This window comes from Colletotrichum acutatum, assembly GCF_030867785.1.
Source record: "Colletotrichum acutatum strain CBS 112980 chromosome Unknown BDZ83scaffold_80, whole genome shotgun sequence".
Taxonomy (NCBI): domain Eukaryota; kingdom Fungi; phylum Ascomycota; class Sordariomycetes; order Glomerellales; family Glomerellaceae; genus Colletotrichum; species Colletotrichum acutatum.
In genome coordinates, this window is record NW_026849074.1 from 17,240 (window position 1) to 35,603 (window position 18,364).

Here is an 18,364-nt window from a genome sequence, read left to right on the forward strand (position 1 = left end):
TACCTTCCCTGTCCCTGTGTCCCATCCCAACTAGCAATGCCTCCCAGGCTCCCAAGCTCTTGATTCTCGGCTCTCGTTCAGACCTAATGGTGGCCATCCAATCCGTTGTTCATCAACTAACCACACATAAGAGCTAACTCTTGCGCTCCTTGAACTTCTTCTTGATGAAAGTTTCATCTGTTGATTTAGTGTCTTGTCGCCCAACAAGGCCTAAAGAGTAAATGCCACGGTGTTGCTGACCACAAAGTAGCGAGAGCAATACGTCTTTAGTATCCACCAGACCTATGTTGAAGTCAAGCAACTCCCCCTATCAAGAGGATCGCGAGACAAGACGAAGGGCAGATAGGCAGCTGGGTCTATCTTTGATGGTGCACAGCGGTCCCTTGGTACGTTCCATCGGTACTCGGTGCGTAACGATCCGGGGATTGCTGTATCAATGTGTACATGTGTATATTAAATATTGGTTCGTTTGATCTACTTGTGATCCAACTCAACTCAGTTGGTGCTTGGGGCCGATACGCCGTTAACGCCATTAGGAACATGTCTCGGCTCGGGCAACACTGGCGCAGTAGCGGAAGCTGCCGGCTGGGTATCATTGACGGTCTCGGCCATTGCTTCTGCGGCATTCGACTGACTCCGTGGCGACAAATGTCCGCCGTTTGGCATCGTCGGCGTTTTTGTGCCATTCAAGAGGAAATCAAGCCCTTGTTCTTTGCACACACGGGCATAGTCGGGGTCGCCAGGGAAAACCTGCTGCAATCCTTTTCGAGGGACCCGCTTCTCGGGAAAGGGTGTGCTGCTTGTGGCAGACAATCCAGGCATCTGCTCCTCGACCATGACACCGTTGATATAGTATTTGTTCCGCGGCGCAAATCCAAGGAATCGATCAGCGTCGGGGTCCTGTTTCCATTTCTGCGGGACTTGCCATCCGTAGAGTTGGCCTTCATTGTCTGGGAGTTCGCGATACTCAACGCTCATCTTGAGGTCCCGAAGATGCGGAACGTCCTGAGCAGTCGACATCAAATCCGACACCTATGTTCCGAGTCAGCCTAACCACCCATCATTATCCCGGGACAAATTTCCAACATACCTTGACAAAGAACATGTCCATCTTCAAGAACTTCTCACGGGCTTCGCCACGAAGTTTTTCCTTTAAGCGAAAGCTCATCTTGAAGGGATCCTCGCCTTCTCCGTAATAATCCGATAGGCCAGTCCCGAGCTCGTAGAAGTTCTCCTTAAGCAGGGCATACCAATCCGACTCGAGTCTCCAGATGACCTTTTTAGCGAGATCGGACACGGGAACATGCTCCCAAGCCGTATCTGATTTTTCGTTAGTGATGAGCAACGTGGACAGATCATGTGAGCACTTACATCTTGACAGGGAGAGGTCCTTCTCCCCGAGTAGGAGTGCAGCATGGATGTTTAGCACCCACTGTTCTCTGCCGCTTGCTGTGCCATTTGCTTGTGGCTGAATGGTGTCGAACCGCACGCCTTGCATATGCTTGAACTTGGCGGCGTATTCCGCGGTCTTGGGGTTCGGGCAAGCGTCTAGCCAGCGCAACAGCGGAGGGAGCTTCGCCAGGCGCAAGCGTTCTTGCTCCTCGAGGATACGGCGCTGCTCGGCCTCTTTAGCAGCTCGTTTGCGCTCCATCTCCTCGCGTTCAAGTCGCTCCTTGCGCTCACGCTCTTGTCGTTCCTCCTCTTCGCGAACTCGCTTGGCTTCTTCGGCAGCTTCTCGCTCGATGCGTTCCTTACGGAGTCTCTCCTTTTCCTCTCGCTGCTTACGAGCTTCCTCCTCTTTCCTCTTCGATTCTTCCTCCTCACGCCGTTTCTTCTCCTCCTCCTCGCGGAGCCTTCGTTCTTCTTCTTCACGCTCGCGTTGCTTCTTCTCTTCGGCCTCGCGCCGCTGCCGTTCTTCTTCCTCCTGGCGTTTCTTTTCGAGTTCGGCCTTGCGCTTGCGTTCCTGCTCCTCACGTTGTCTGGCTACCTCCTCTTCCTTCAAGCGTTTCTCCTCAGCCTCGCGCTCACGCTGTTTCTGCTCAGCTTCACGTTTCTTCTGCTCGGCCTCTCGCTTCTTCTCTTCGGCCTCGCGTTCGCGCTGACGGGCCTCCTCCTTCTTGTGGGTTTCTTCGGCCTCAGCTTCGCGGCGCTTTCGTTCTTCTTGACGCTTCTCTTCTCTCCTCCGCTCCTTTTCTTCGAGGCGTCGCTTCTCGTCATCGCGCTCCTTCTTGATACGCGGTTCCGCTTCCACTGTGTCCTTTACATCCGATGCATCTGGCATCTCGATGTCAAAATCCTCAGATTTAACGTGGATACTAGACTTGTCGCTGTTGCTCGATTTGCCGGATTCTCGTCTATGGCCATCGGCATCTGCCTTAGCCTTCGTCGGTCTCCGATCGCTGTCGTCGTGGTCTCTCAAGCTGGACTTTGATCGGGGCGGGCCATCACGAGGTGTCCTGTGAGGATCATCGGGTGAAGCGGTCGATTTAGGTCGTCGCTCCTTGCCTTCAACATCAAGCCGCCTACGCTTCACGGGTGCCTCGCCTTCCTCCTTGTCTCCCGTGCTTGAATGTGGTGGCGTGACACTAGAACGATGCCGTTTGGACGAATTGTCGCCAGACACCGATAGCCGATCCCGAGACTCGTCCCTCTTGAGAGCTTTCGTGCGATCGTGATACTTCTCCGACAGCGGCTCGCCTTTTGGCTTTTCGGGATGATCATCAAGTTTTGGGTCGCGCGGGCTCGAAGGATCTTTCAATGATGATGTGGTGGACACCATGCTCGCTCGTCGGTTCTTTTCTCTCTCGCCACGAAGCTCTCCCTTAGATACGAGCTTACGGCGCGGCTTAGCAGCCTCTCCTTCAGAAGACATTGCGGCAACGTCGGACTCGGCTCGTTTCGCTGCTTTAGCAGCCTGCTTCTGCGAAAGTGCGGGTGAAGCCTCTCGGTCTGAAACAGCGATTGTAGGTACTCGGTCTTCTTTACGCGGCCTGCCAGGACCACGCTTCGGTGAGATCTGATCTTCGTGAAATGAATCCGCCCTACGCTTCTCCTTTGGACTTGTGATGGTTCGTCCAGAAGAAAGTTTCTTCCTTTTCTCCGGGTCACGGGACGGGCTAGAAAGGTTACGCTTGTGTGCACGCGCTTCGTCCTTGAGTTCATTCCGACCTTGGCGCTTTGTCTCGCGGTCCTGCTCTCTGTCGCGGTCCTTTTCGCGTTCCTTTTCTCGTTCGCGTCTGCCAGGAGATTTTGTCTTTGAAATGTCGCGGTGTGACTTTCTATAGGCATCGTAAGACTCCTTGAGCATGTGCTCCTCGTCTTTCCAGTTCGTTCCCTGTCGACGGCGGGCAATTTCGTGGTAGGTCTCGCCTTTGAATCGGCGAGTTGGATCAAAATTCCCCTGGTCTAAGAGTAGCCTGACGACCTTAATATTTTCCTGGCCGATCGCCGCCAACATCGGGGTGGCGAATTCGGGTGGCATGCTCGAGACAGGTGCAGGATCTGGGTTCGCTCCACCAAGAGCCAGGAGCAGCTGGATCACTACTTCATGCCCACCACGAGCGGCAGCAACCATGGCTTCTGAGTCATCACAACCGTCCTTGACCTGCAAAATTCGCGTAACAGTCTCCTCGTCGCCCTTTCCTGCAGCTTGTCGTAACGTCTTGTCGTCAAGTGACATGTACAAGAGATGATTGCTTGTCTTGTTTGCCCTGACAGTGCCGGCTCGCCGACCGCTGGCGTTGGACGCAGATGGTGCAGGTGACCGACGAGGACTGTCCGGGCCATGAGACGATCTACTATCGAATTGATCGGTAGGGTGGTGGTCTTCGGATGTGCGTCTGCGTTCTCCTTGTCGTGACTTGGCTTCATTCAATGCGGCTCGGAAATCGTCTGCATTCTCCAAGTCGTCGCTGACTCGGTCCAGAGGTTCCTCTCCGCTCAGGTTGGCTTTCCTCGGATTTACCCCCGCATTCAGCAACAACTTGACCACTCCCAAGTGACCGTTGTCAACAGCGTCTAACAATGGTGTGTCTTTGTCATAATTGACACAGTCCAAGTTGCAGCCCGCGTCGATGAGAAGTTTGACGATGTCCTCGTATCCGTTAATCGCGGCAATCTGAAGTGGTGTGTTGCCAGCGTAGTCGGCCACATTAAGGTCCTCGGGTCGCTCTCCTAGTCTTTGCTTGGCCAGGTCGTACTCGCCTCGGGCACATGCCCTAGCGAGGAAGGTTTGGCCGTGTGCGTCGAGATGTTTCTTGTGTGGTGCGATCTTGGCCGGCGACATATTTGACTCAGCGGTGGCAGGGGTGGAGAGGTTTCGCAGCTTGGAGCTCCGAGGATGAGGGCTACCACTGGCAGAGGACTCATCCGAGTGATAGTCTGTAGATTGCAGCGGAGGAGGCAGACGTTTCTTCTTGTAGCTCAGGCCATTAGACGAGTTTGCGGGAAGTTGGGTCGAGACGCTCCGCCTGTGAGCACGTGGGTGGTGTGGAGAGACGGATCTGGTGCGTGATCCTGAGTGGCCGTCGTGTTCTCTCCTAGACGAAGACGAAGACTTTGGTTCTTTGGGTAGGCGAGCTCGAGCTTCTATGGTGTTGTGGTCCGAGATTCGTTGCCGTCGGACCTTTCGATTTTCCGCCTCATCATCCGAGTCTGCCCTGGAAGCTTTGCGTTTGTGGGGAATTCTGTCGATGGACTTTGCCCGGTCTTTCAGGGACAGCTTGGGGGACTTCCTACGGTCAGCGCCCGTATCGGAATCGGAGTGCCCACCAGATCGACGCCTGTGGTGGGGAGGGGATGCAGGAGCCGAGCTGAGGCCGCTGGAACCATCTTTACTCCTGGCCGATTGATCGTGAAGGCGCTTCTTTTTCAAACCGAGAGAGGAAGCCGTTTCGGACAGACGGGCAGGGTTGGCCGTCTTTTCCTTGTCGCCGTCTCTGCTAGCACTCGCGTCACGATTTTTCCTGGGGACCAGGGGAACCGGAAGAACTGGGGGCTCTCCATCGCTGCGATCCTCGTGCTTTACCTTCCTCGCCTTGGAGGGTGAGTGGCCATCCTTACCAGGTAGCACGATGGTCTCGGCATCAGAGTCTCGGTCGACAGGAGCGTCGTCGGCTACGGGAGGGGCGCGAGATACGATTACGCTAGGCTTGACGTCTTTGGGTAGATGAGGCGGGGATTTGATGGAATCGTCCACGTTCTTGGTCGGTTTGCTGTTGGACTCATGAGAATCGTCAGGTTGGTGATTGCCCGGTCGCTTCTCCGCCGTAGCGACGGGCTTCGACTTGTCGGACCCGGCAGCATTCTGCGCATCCATATCATTTATCTAGAGGTCGAAAAACTGGCCAGCACCATCCTGGCCAAAGGTCGGCCGCGAGAAAGAGGGTTAGAGAGGCGAATTGAATTGAAGGCGGTCGATGGACTGTTTCTCAGTCGCTCGAGGTGACCCCCCTAAGAGAAAGTGGCCAGGTCAGTCACGGGGGGTGCGCGCGCGAGAAAGGCGTTGGGCGTGGGTGTCGGACGGGGAGGAAAACGTTGCTTGTGTGGATATCGGATCACGTCGAGGATGAAAAGAACAGAAAAACGACTAAGGAAGCGCCTGGCCGGGACAGAATAATGCGTGCAAGATGGATGGAGGCGGGCGTTGGTAGAGAATGCGGGAAAAGGGACCGTTGGTGACGCTTGATGCTTCGATTTGGCTGAAAGGTGGAAATGGGGCCGCGAGCGAGTCTTCAGAGTCAAAAAGTCTGATCGCCACCTCTTTGATTGGGCCCGACCAGGGGGGAGGGGACTTGCTCGAGAGAATACGGGACACGGAACAGTCACAACCAGCAAAGGAGACGGGAAGACGGAGAAAGCAGCAGCAGTAGCAGCCGGGCATCAGACAAGCAGGCACGTAGCACGCAGCACGCAGCCCTGAGGCAAGCAGCAGGCTATGGAAAGTGAGAGGTGTGCAGCAGGCACCTAGTGGTAGCGGCACTGACAGTGGCAGCCTGACGACTGAGGTGGCCACATCAGCCAGCAGTCGGCACTACTAGGTACGTTCTCGGGTCGAATTTGACAAGCGGTACTTGGAATCACGGCGAGATTTTGCAGTATCGACGAGTACCCGTCTTGGACGAAAAGTAAGTACACTGTCTGTCTCCTTGGGTGGCAGACCAAACGACCCAGGATTCAACCTGGACGTTAGCCCCGGCACCCACCTTGCTTCAGAAAGATAGGGTGAGATTGAGATAGCAACGCCGTCGTCTTTTTCTTCGCAAGCTGCATCACTGGCTGCACGTTGTCGCTGGGCCACCTGACCCTGGACACACCAACCTGCGGAAATTTCCTATGGTTCCAACGCAAAACGAGTAGCCCGTCCATCCAAGGTTTTTTTCTGTGGTTTGCTAGTCCAAAAAATCGTCTTTCTCCTGCTGGTGGGAAACCTCGAATCTGCCCGGTGCGTGTCCTTGGTGCGACTCGAAAGGTACGTATCGAAGCCTCCAAATTCCCTGGGCCCCACCTCGGCCAATCCCAGCCCCCTCCAGAGTCGCAGCAGGCTCCTCTTCCCCCTCCCCGGCCGTCGCATCTTGAATTCAAACGGCGAATCATGAGCGACATTGAAAACGGAGAGCTCATGAGGCAGGACCAGAGCAGCCAATCATACACTGTGGCGGATAGCACCACTGCCACTGGGAACGGACACCTTACCGTCAGTCACACGCTGCCTGTGACTAATCGACCTGCCGTTTCCTGATTAGACCTAGCGTGCTCTAAGCAGGCGTCCGTTCTCGCCTTTTTCTTGGTATTAGTGCAAGACCTCCCATCCTTGACTGCTTGAGGCAACTGGCGACCTCAGGTTTGGCGTGTCTGACAAGCACAAGCAAACGCGCTCAAGCCTGAGGTTAGAGACTGTAGCTGGACGTTTTCTTGCCCGTCGCTTCCATCCATCCATGATCCAGCTCCCGTCCTTGCTTCTCCACCCAACCTTGCCATCCTCGTCGCTCCCATCGTTGCCTGGATCCTCCCAGCTGGACGCAGAACCGTTTGACCCTTGGCCTCGTATGCTGCTTTGCAGCCAGAGCTTGGATCTTACGTCGACGACTTTTGCACACCTCGTGCCGACCTGTGACGAGCTTCGACGTACCTAGGCTCCCGACCTCTACACACAGCATCACGTCACTTCGTTTGGGATCCCCATCCATAAAGTTGGGCGGAGCCCCAGATCACACCACCCGTGTCCCAACTATCGAACGTTTGCGACCACACAGCTGCGAGGCGAAGCCAGCAATATGCCTTTGGGAGCCGTGAACTTACCTGCCTCCCTCGACAACGTCAGAGTCAAGAAGCTTCCGCCATCCTCTTATTACATTGCAGACTTCATATCAGAGGAGGAGGAACGCTTAATATTACAAAAGGTACGGAAAACTTATTTCGACGACGTCCGTCAAGCCAAATGCTGTGACTGACTTGCCCTTGCAACCAACAGATAGCTGAGGCTCCGAAACCCCGCTGGAAGCAACTGACTCATCGACGTCTCCAAACATGGCCGTCCGATCTTATCAACAACAAGCTGATCGATGCTCCCTTGCCACAGTGGTTGCAAGAACCTGTGATCTCGCGAATCCTTTCCTTACCTCTTGCCGCCGATCCTGATTCGTCCAATCTCTTCGCTGGCAGTCCTCACAAACGACCAAACCACGTGCTGATAAACGAGTATCCTCCGGGAGTGGGAATCATGCCGCATAAGTTGAGTACATGGTATGTGTTCACGTGAAGAGCTTTGAATCTCATGCTGGGTATAGGACGGGGCTGCCTATCATCCAGTTGTGTGTACTGTCAGTCTTGGAGCAAGTCTATGTCTGAACCTATACCAAACCAAGGAAGATGGTGTCATGGACCCAGAGCCTGTGGGACGCATTCTCCAGGAACCCAGGAGTCTTCTCATCACTACCGACGACCTCTACATCGATTACCTCCACGGCATTGCCGATATCGAGGAGGACGTCGAGTTGTCTACTGAGACGATCGTGAATTGGAACCTCTTGCGCTCGCAGGAAGACTTTCCCGCCGGCCGAAGCGCGCGCGCTACCAGGACGAGTCTGACATATCGGGATGTCATGCAGGTGTCGAAACTCGGAGCCAAGTTTGGGTTGTTTGGAAAGAAGTGATAATCGAGGCGCAAGTGTGTCTAAAAGACAAAGGGTATCATCCTCCATTTGCTGGCGACCTTCTCAGCACCAAACTTCTGCACGTACCACTGCTTGGTACCATCTGCCGTGGTGCCTAAATTGGCGACAATGAACCACAAAGCACCCATGAGGGTGCGGTTGACGATGTGGCCTTTTGGCGCGGCTATCATGGCAAGGCCCAAATAGATCAGGCATTCGCAAGTGTAATGAGGGCAGATGAGATACCGAAACAGGCCCCGCTCCGGCAATGAATACTTCTTGAGGCTGGCCAGGTGTTTGTGGCATTTATGCTGATTAGACCATCCGCAGAGGTATGCGACGGTCCCAGCGACGACTCCAGGCGACAGAAGGCCCTCCAAATTCGGTCTTGCTTCTTGCCTCAAGGCAGCTGGGAAAGGTGAGTGTGTATCTGGAAGTGGATGATGACAGTCCTCACCTGAGCCGTCAACCCAGACAGATACACTCATGCAGAGATAGAAACCCAATCCAAGCAGCCAATGAACGAACCACATTTTAGAAGACCCCGGCCTCATCACAAAGAGACACTCATACAATCTCCTCGTGCCTTGTAGCGCCATCAACGTCCAGACGAGAACCGCTTGCTCGAAACTCACGTATGGACCGCCCGAAGCCGCTTGCCGGGCTGAGATAATGGCCATGAATGAACCGCTTTGAATATATTGCCATGCCCAGAAAGCCGAACCTGCAACGGATGCGACGTAGAAGTGCATGAACCACGCGTGTGGAATTTGTCCAAAGGACGTCACGGCTTTGGCGGCTTGGGTGAAGAGGTCCAATCCATTGGCACCAGTGGCCTCCTCCGTCCGGTCGTCGGTGTCGGTGGTATTAGCCGGCGAGCGGGCGCCGTAGTCGAGCAGAAGACGCTGAGTTGTCTTTGGGACTACCTGGATAGCCAATACTACCGCTGTTGAAAGCCCGAAAAATATCTGACACCATTGGGCCGGCGGCAAGGCTGAGAGGGCATCCATCGTCGCCGTCGTCGTCGTAAGGGAGGCTATGGCGTGGCCGGTATACCTATGATGAGCGGATGTTGTAAGGCGTAGTTTAGGTAAGAGCAGGGGTTGCTTGTTGTACAGTGTTGCAGGATTGCTCGATACGGTCCAGTATGACGGGCCGGATCAATCGGATCAACTGCCAGCCGCTCCCGACGAGATACGCGGGCGTAAAGCAGCGGCTCAACCCTTGATACTTAAGGGTGCCTTGGGAAACTTATTCGAGGACGCCGTTCACAGAGTCACACCCAAGCACAACCCCTATGGAATTTTCTAGAGATGCGTGCCACATGCAGGCTGAGGGGGGGATCAGCACACTGCATCCTCCCGCGCCGCTCCGCCCGGCCAAAGTGAGGCTTACAACGCACTCCCGTCTTTCTTGTCAAAAGTGTGTAAGGCGGCCCGCTCGAGGCGCAGTCACATCTTTGGGGGCGGGCGGCTCTGCAGGCTGCAAACCCTAGCTGCAACACCAAGGCAGGCTGTAGGCTTCTTTCCTGTCTGTCTGCCTGGAAGCCTGCCTCGTTATTACCCGACTTTTGTGTCTCGAAGCGCCTGGCTGTGTCTTGCCGTGTTGGCTGGTTGGAATCGGGAAATGCGGTAGCTAGTACCCACTGAGGTGGTCTTTGGTGACACTGATTCTCATCCTGGCTCTTTCGTCTCGAAGCATCGGCTGTAGGCAGAGCTTTCTGTCCTTTGATGACCGCGGTAAGAAAGATTTCATGTTTCATGTTTCATGTTACGGGGGAAAGTGAAAAATGTGATTTGTACAGGGCAGGCGTAAATTCCATTCATCAACATGCATGCATATTCGTTGGGAGGTAGGTCGGCGAGAGCCTGATCATGACTTACAGCTGGTGTGGGTGGGTGTTGGTGCTGGTCCGCCTGGTTCGCCCGGTGTGGCTGGCGCTGGTCATCAGAATGAAGTGGGAAGCGTGGTTCGCCTGCCTCTTTGGAAATCACGTATATAAGGAGTTTCCCGCTCCCCCCAAACTTCGATCCATCCCCCATCTTCTCATCACGAAGCATCAGATCACAGACGCCTCATCTTCCTCTTTTTGGTGTTGGTCCCGTTCACTTTGACACTTGGTCTATCTGCCCATATCTCAAGGCTGCATCTAGCCATTGCGTTCCGCGATCTACACGGTGACGGCGAACGATATTTTCCAGTCCGAGCACTCGTCTAGTCTCTGCCGCGTCTCTATCTCTCATCTTCCGTGTGAAGCTCGTGGGGTATCGCTCTCTGCTCACAAGGCTACCGTGATCAGCGTGACATGATGGCCGGTCGCCCTTTTGGCGCGTGTTCTTACCTGTTGTTGTGCTTCTAGCAAGCTCTTCCGAATAGACGAGGAATGTAGCTAGTTCATCTACTGTGGTATACAGGTAGTCGGTCTAGTTATTCCTTTGGAGAGCTTTAGCTGAATGTATGATGGCTCGGACCTGGTCATGAAATAGGAGAAAAGGGGCGGGGGATGGGGCTTATGACCTGGGGTTTGGACGGCCATCCGGAGTTGTCGGGGTTGGTTCGGTTGTCTTGGAGCCGTATCGTTGTGTGATGAAGTATTTGGCGCGAGAAGACGATGACCTGGTCATATGATGGTATGATTGCAATCGGACTTGCTTCGTAGATTTCAGTGGAAAGTGGGATGGAGGCTCTTGTCCCGGTCATTGAAACACATTTTTGGCAAATGCGTTGATTGCAGGGCACGGAAACATTGTTCATCTAGTATCATATAGGAATAGATGGATAAGTCCGTCTAGTAACATAATTCATCCCCGCTTCTAGGTAGAGTTGTTTGAGGATAAAGCTTAGGATAAAGTCAACGCACTTACATGGGCAAGTAATGGAGCAAGAGAAGCGGAGGCTTAACATTCCTGGGCCAGTTCTGTGATACTTGGCCCCAGTCAATTTCTGTTCAATCTGTCAAAATCCCGTATACGAGAAACATTCTCACGAGAGATTGCGGACAGCCTATAGCTTTGGGAATACGAAGGGTGCCTTTGCCCACAAGTACAATCTGTAAAACCTCAACCCTAGTTGACCACTCATACAGATAACAAATTCTACTCGAAAAGGCGGTGCCAAATTTCGAGACGCAACGAGGACGAGCATGTTTAGATGGATTGGACTTCTTGAACCTTGCTGCTACTTGTCTAGTTCGCGAACCCTGATTTTCGAGTGATGTTTATAGAACTTGGGTCATGGAGAGATATTATTCATACATTAACGTCTTAGTGACGACTACATCGGCAGAAAAGCCTCACGTGCCTTGCCCCTTTACAACACTCTCGAACAATGAGAAGTGATACTTGAGACCTTTCTTGCTCATCAACATTTCTGCGCAAACATAGCATACCACCTTTCCGTCGCTAGAGATATTGCCTTCGAGAGAGAAGTTGGAACACTTTCATCGACACCCTGGGCTCTCAAGATTAAGAGATCTTTCTCGGCCTTGTCAACCTCGTCCATGTCTACTATCCGTGTTTGCAAGTGAAAATGCATGGGATGTCCTAAACTCATCGTTGCCTTCGTTTGGAACCAGTTTTTGGACCCAATGTGTAAGCACGAGAGTAAGATGAAGTGAAATGGCGAGAGATCTCCGAACTTGCGAGAAAAAGGCTCAAGCCATGGCTCACGTCATGTATGGGTAGTCTGAGTGGGTTGGGTGAACAGAGAAAATTTCTATTTACGTTTACGAGCAGAAACGTCGAAATCATATTTCCAACAAGACATTCACAATGCTCCACTGCAGGCAATGAATTGATTAAGTCCGTCTCGAAGTCTCGGAAGCCCTCACAGATCACCTAGAACTCCGTAGTCTAGCCATCCCCTTCCATATAGTACTCAGCCAAAACACCCGCAAGAGCCATCTTACAAACCCTTAAAGCATCCTCTAATACATCCCAAAACCCTCTTCAAAAACTGTCTACCACCCTTCCTCCTCCTCCCCCGAACCACCTCAACCTCAACCTTGCCACGAGTCAACCCGAGCCCCCCATCCTCAAAAGCCCAAGCCCGCAACCTCTGCAAGTCCCACGCGTCCCTCTCCTCGTCCACAACCCTCCCCAACGCGCCGTCATCAAAGGCAATGCCCCTCCAAAGCAGGACCCCAAGGACCTGAGCCCTCTTCGCCCGGCGGATAACCTCCTCGTCACCCAGCACGCGTCCGACTTCATCCCAGAAGAGTGCGCGGAGGGAGGCTGCTTCGGGGTAGTACTCGAACCTCGCCGTCGTAGTCATAGTTGTCGTCGTAGTAGTAGTAGCAGCACTCCCACCACCAACAAAGTCGACATCACTGCCTCCATCAACGACAACATCCTCCCCCAACACCTCCTCAAGCCCGTACATCCCCACCCCGAACGGTAGCCACTCCGCCTCGGCCCAGTCAATCAACCCAACCAGCCCGCCGGCCCTCTCCTCCCTCCCCCACCCCAGCTTCTGCCTCACCCACGCCTCGCCGCCCTCGCCCTCGCCCTCTGCCCCGTGCGGCGGATGAACCATGATATTATCCGGCACGAGGTCCCCATGCGTAACAACCCAAGGCAACCCCTCAATACCCCCGAGATCCCTCCTGACCTCTCTCACAACGTCCCTAAACTCACTTGGCAACCCCTTTTCCATAATCTCCAACCGCCACGCCAAACTCCCGCCCACTCGCCCTCTAACGCTATCCCCAGGTCCTCCACCCCCAAACCCCTCCAGCTTACCTCTCCATGAATCCGCAAAGACGACAGCAAGATCCGCAACAAGCCTTCGCCTCGGCGCCCTCGGGTCCGTCTCCAGACCCGCAGATATCTGCCGGAACCCCGTCAACGAGACACCGCCGACCCTCTCCAGGAGATACGCACACAGCTCCCCTTCCTTCTTCCCCTTTCCGCCACGATTTGTCGTCATCGTCATATCCAGCCCCTCCAAAATACCAAGCTCCTGCACGCCCGGCACGATCCCATCCCCAAACACACCCCTAGCCTCGCCACACATCTCGACATCGATACCGTGCCTCCTAGGCCGGAACTGAATGAGCCTTCCACCACCGCCGCCGCTGCCGCCGCTTTTCCAACTCGTACCGCTCTCGCTTTGACTCTGGCTCCCGACGCTCCCCCCTCCGCTGGCCTCGACTCCACTATCCCGCCGCCGTCCCGTCGCTCCGCCGGGAAGCGGCCTCAGGAGCAGCGTGTAAGAGCAGTACCCCTGAAAAGGCGCCCTCTCCACCTCGCAACCGGGAAACGTTGCCTGCGCGAACTCGTGCGCTGCCGTGATGGCGGAGGAGTGGAGTCCGTTCCTCTCCAGGAACGCCGCGACTTTGCCGTCGTCGTCTCTGGTCTCGGTGTCTTTGGCGTCTGCGTCTTTGCCGTCGGTGGTGCCTTGTCCATCCGCATCCTCGGCCCCTGACTTCAGGACTGGCTTTGCATCTGACGTATCGTAGATGGTCGATGACATGATCGGAGTAAACCCTCCGTGGCCTTGTCTCGAAGCTTTCGCGACGGCGAGATTATCGTCATCTTTGCGGGGTCGGGTATCAATCGACATGACTAGATTACCTCTTCTTCTTTTTATCGGGGTTTCTTTTCAAGGCGGTTTCCAGATTGCCATTATACAATAAACATTACAATTACCACTCATGGAAACCCGCGGGAGGAGTTGACGGATTGAAGCAGCGTTTATCAGATTTTTTATCGGGGTGAAGTAAACTGAGCTGAGTTGGTAGTGCGTGTGGGGGGGGGGGGGGAATGGTGGCCCAATTGAGTTCACATGACGGCACCATCAGCAGGTTTTCCCGCCTGCGTTTCTCGATCAGCTCACGCATGTGGTTTTCTGCAGCAGATGGCTTTTTGGGGGGGAAGAGAGCATGAGGGGGGATGAACAACTCCGACCACACCCACTCAGCCCACGGGATGCGCCCGCGTGGGGTGGTGTCTTGCAGATGACTACCCGTCATCCAGCCCGGGGAGTAATCATCACACTTGGTCTCTAGATGAGCACTCTGGAACAGTCAACACTACATCACACAAGAAAACCCATGGGGAACATTTGATAGAGTCGTCTTTGAATGGTAGGTTTGTATTATTACCTGACGGTAAATTTAGAAGTGGATGAAGAGAAAAAAGAGAAGAAGAAAAAAAAAAGAAGCCCAGGGTTTCTAGAGGACAAATGAAGTCTTTTCCCTAGCCCTTTTTTGATGAAAACATCCCGTGTTTATGCCCGTATTCCTTTACTCCATGCGAAGGGTATAAATCGATGCGCGAACCCTATGGCCCGCGGCATGCATGCTCTTGTTTCGTCGGTGCACTCGGCTCCTCCATCTTACACGCGGCATCATCTTGTCCAGAGTGCGGTGCGTCGGCAAGGGAAACTCGGGGGAAGGGCGGAAGCGCTACCGGCTTCTTTGCCGCCAGCTTTGATCGGCTTCCGCCAGCGCTGCCCTAACCCATCCGGGTTTCCCGACGCCACGATGTGCGGGCAGATCGTTATGTCCTGTCCCGCAGCTCCGTGGCTGTTGGACGGTGTCGACCGCGGCTCCGGTGGTTGATACAACCAGACGCTTTCCCGATACACCCCCGACACCCTCACAGGCTGACCCGGCTCTGCCTGCGCCCGGTTTCTATATGATATTCGGCCGTTACTAATATTCGTTACACGCGCAGTATGAAATGCGCAGCTCGCCAATCCATGTGAGCAAGTTTATTTGCGGGCTCTGCGGTCGAGCTCGACCTTGCTGTACCACGCAGCACCAATCATGGTGAGGATCATCCCGGAGCCGTTGAACAGATGGACTTCGACGCCAAAGGCGATAATGCCGAGGCCAACCGTCAGGCACTGCTTCAGGTTACCGCAGATGCTCATCGTCAGGGCACCGGCGACCTTGTTCGTCTGGAAAGAGGCGACATTGAGGGCGAATGCGAGGATGCCGTTGCCGAGAAGAGCGATAAGGGTGGCGAGGCTGATGTTACCCTCTACGCGCATGGTGTTGAGGTTTCCGAGCTCGCCGGCGGCGATGGCGCAGGCCAAAGATTGCATAGCCGCAAAGGGCGACATGCGCAGCAGGACCTCCATAGCGGGGAGAGCCAGGGGCCCGGTCATAATGCGGTTGGTAGCGACGGTCTGTTAATATGTTCGTCAGCCAACTGTAAAATGCATTGATAGTAGCACTGTAAATGGGACGAAGGTTTGCTGGCCGAGTTTCAGAGGGCGCAGAGGGCGGAGATGGCGGACCCAATTGGAGTCGCCGGGACCACTCTCCGCAAACTCGACAAAGCGTTGTATTTCGGATGATGGACGGGAGATGGGCAAACCCAAAATAACGTACCTTGACCGCAGCAAGCACCACGCCCGCAAAGGTGAGCAGGAAACCCAGGTCGGTAAAAGTGTACTCGCCAATCGTGGTCAGAGCAGCACCAATCATGATGGGAACCAGCGTCAGGTAGGTCATGTTCTCATAAGTGCGACCAAAGACAACGCGGTAGATGAGAACCGTGAACACGGGGACGGTAGTTCGGAGGACTTGGTAGAATGGCACGGAGACCATGGCACTGCGTAGTGAATTAGCATCGTTGCCCGTCGAGTTTGTTCGATTTCCGCCCCTTCCGGCGGCGGCGGAGGTGCGGGCGGAAAGTGCGCCATCATGCGGCGCAGCACAGAACAGACCCAAAGAGGAAGGATTTTTGGTTACTTACAGTGACAGGTTAGACACGGCGATGTTGGTGGTGAAGAGCAAGCTGAAGGCGAGGAGAATGAGGTTTTCGCGGCGTCCCAGGTGGGACATGGTGAAGTAGCCGCATTGCAGCAAGCAGTAGCAACCCAAACTCGCGCACGTGGCGTGAAGTGAGGTGAGAAGCCACGGGAAGGGGAACTAGAATGAAAGTTAGAGGAAGCCCATCGAGAATGGGTGCTTTTTTTATCGCTTCATCGCTGCTCATTCGTTTTCTCGACATTTCTGACGAGAATTCGGAGCTCGCGGATGCAGAGATAATGAAGAGGCAATTCACATACCGCTCCGAGGATCAACTTGTTGTAGAGGGTCAAAACCAAGCTGAACATGAAGTAGGCGCTCAACCAGCCAAACTTGACCTGAGGTGAGATGGTGTACTCGACGGGGTTGCGGACTCTGTCAGCGTTGGCCTGTTGCTCGGTGGCGGCAGTGCTGTTGGCCTCGAGATCGTAGCTCTCTTCGATTCGCTTCTCATCGCCGTTGAGGAGGCCGTGGCCCTCCTCGCTCCGTCGAGCCTCGTTCTTGAGGTTGCTGGATTCCGCCATTGCTTCCAAAAGGGTTCGTCGTCGGGACGGTAGGGGTGGGAAGTGGTGGGTTTTTGGCGTTTGGGTCGTTGTTAAAAAGAGGTTGAGCCTTTTGAGGTTTCCCCGTTTTCGTCGCAAGGTGTTGGAATCCTCTTTCGTTTATTTGTTTAGAGACCGTGTGTTCGTCCACAGGTTCCCTGTCGCGTAGGAGGGTTTAAGTCGAGAAAGCTGACGACTGTCCTGGTTTCACGACGTAGATCGGTCCCGAGCGGGCGGGGGGGGAGGGTTTGGGCGGCAAACGGGCGTGCGTTAGGTAGTCGAGCTTAAAAAAAAATATCGGACTAAAAAGCGACGAATGGAGGAACGGCTGCGGACGATGGGACAAAGTGTAAATAAAAGAGAAAAGGTCCAAACGAGAGGCAGAGCGATCGAAGGAGTGTGTGGTTGACGATATGAATGAAGGAAGAAGGAATAAAAGAAAATAGGGACCTAGATAGATGGAGGGAGGTAGGTGAGGTGTGAGGTGTAGTAACTGGGGGGCGGATAGCAGAGACGGGAGGTACAAGGCACAAGGCAAGGGCGTTTGCTCAGTGGAACAGGCTGTAAATGAACCCAAGACTTCGGATCGCGGGCTTTGCGAGGCTTCAGCTAAATCCGATGCAGCAATGTATTCAGAAGGGTCTGGGAACAGGGGGGCAGGGCAGGATTAAGGTAAGTTTTTAGAAAAGGGAACGACAGGAACTGGAAGGGTTGAAAAGAGGTGTGGAGAGACAAGGAATGGGGAGTGAAGTGAGTGGTGAGGCGGGCACACGGCAAGACAGACGGATACCTACTGCGTAGGTGAAGGACGGGAGAGAGAGGGTGGGAATAGGAGTGGGAAGCACGGTACGGAGACCGACTATCTCAGAGAGAGTGAACACACGGGATTGAGGACAGGCACAGGGTGGAGAGGGGAGGGAGGGATGGATCATGGCAGAGGAGACATGACCCACCGGGGTGGAAGGACAAGAAGAGGAAGCAGAGGATGCCGAGATACTCAAACGGGCATCTTTCTCGCTTCCGCGCTTGGCATCAATGACGTTTCGGCTGGCGGCATTGCTCACTGCCCAGTCCTCCTTTTTTTCGAGTCCCCTTCTTGTTCATTTGCCGTTCCGGTGTACGATGGAAGAACGGATACCTACTAGAGTCCTGCTCAAAATACTTCCCAACAATAGACATGAGATGCATCCTCCAATGGTGAGTGAATAATTGAGCGAATGAGTAAGTGGACTGAGTGAGTGAGTGAGTGTGTGAGTGAGCGAGCTGGTGACTTACAACCATCTCCCGGCCCCGGCACACGATAGATTACACACGTACCTGGGCTGTTCTGGCTAACCCAAGGGAGCTTCCTCAAACAGTAAGGGTACTTCCAGGCTCGGGGATCAGGAGAGCACACCACATAGAGACGGGGAAAAAAAAAGTGTCAGAAACAAGACTTGATCCTCCGCCACTATCCGTACGTAGAGTAGTAGTGCAGGTACGCAGTAAGGGGTCTCTCAGATCTGTCTGGGTTTCTCCCGAGTCTATTGAATGGAAACGACTCCCGGCATCGCGGCTTCTCATCTCATACACTTTTGGCTTTACCACCCCGCTCTCATATGAGAGCTCAGCGAAGAGCTTACGACGTGTCTACCACAGTAAGGGAGCGAGACGAGACTCAGCCACGCCTACGGGCGATACGGCATCTTCTGTCACGAGGCGATACTCAATAGTGGACAGAGGGTGTCGTGGACACGCTCACGTACGCAACTACAAGTACTTTTTCACACTTCATACAGCAGAACTCAAAAGTCTGAATATCCAACCCGCCTATCAAACCCAGGCTTGCGCGTTTGGGGATGATTACATCGGCAAAATCTGGCCGGTTCGGCTTGCTCTAGTCTCGATGCGACCCTGTCGTTCTCGAA

The 18,364-nt window shown here is 54.2% G+C and overlaps 5 protein-coding genes across 5 annotated transcripts; 1 reads left to right on the forward strand and 4 right to left on the reverse strand.

Annotated features, from left to right (window-relative positions):
• Positions 1-495: 495 nt before the first annotated feature.
• On the reverse strand, positions 496-5,317 carry BDZ83DRAFT_583143 (uncharacterized protein; the record flags this gene model as incomplete). The annotated part of the gene is made up of 3 exons (XM_060505621.1): positions 496-1,032; positions 1,091-1,320; positions 1,372-5,317. 3 exons carry the CDS (start codon positions 5,315-5,317, stop codon positions 496-498), a joined length of 4,713 nt encoding a protein of 1,570 aa, XP_060362417.1.
• A 1,957-nt stretch (positions 5,318-7,274) lies between these two features.
• BDZ83DRAFT_721420 (calpain) lies at positions 7,275-8,153 on the forward strand (the record flags this gene model as incomplete). The annotated part of the gene is made up of 3 exons (XM_060512383.1): positions 7,275-7,400; positions 7,472-7,711; positions 7,788-8,153. 3 exons carry the CDS (start codon positions 7,275-7,277, stop codon positions 8,151-8,153), a joined length of 732 nt encoding a protein of 243 aa, XP_060362418.1.
• Positions 7,953-9,404, reverse strand: BDZ83DRAFT_427829 (3-oxo-5-alpha-steroid 4-dehydrogenase). Its single transcript, XM_060503025.1, has one exon. It carries the CDS (start codon positions 9,161-9,163, stop codon positions 8,174-8,176), a length of 990 nt encoding a protein of 329 aa, XP_060362419.1. The 5' UTR covers positions 9,164-9,404; the 3' UTR covers positions 7,953-8,173.
• Positions 9,405-12,155: 2,751 nt separating this feature from the next.
• BDZ83DRAFT_545348 (uncharacterized protein) lies at positions 12,156-13,499 on the reverse strand (the record flags this gene model as incomplete). Its single annotated transcript, XM_060503444.1, has 1 exon — positions 12,156-13,499. A coding segment is annotated over one exon (1,344 nt), but the record flags the coding sequence as incomplete, so codon positions are not given.
• A 1,292-nt stretch (positions 13,500-14,791) lies between these two features.
• BDZ83DRAFT_427983 (triose-phosphate transporter) lies at positions 14,792-16,788 on the reverse strand. Its single transcript, XM_060503026.1, has 4 exons — positions 16,176-16,788; positions 15,860-16,035; positions 15,493-15,715; positions 14,792-15,287 (listed from the first exon to the last, which is right to left on the reverse strand). The coding sequence occupies exons 1-4, from the start codon at positions 16,437-16,439 to the stop codon at positions 14,868-14,870; spliced, it is 1,083 nt and encodes a 360-aa protein (XP_060362421.1). The 5' UTR covers positions 16,440-16,788; the 3' UTR covers positions 14,792-14,867.
• Positions 16,789-18,364: the final 1,576 nt, after the last annotated feature.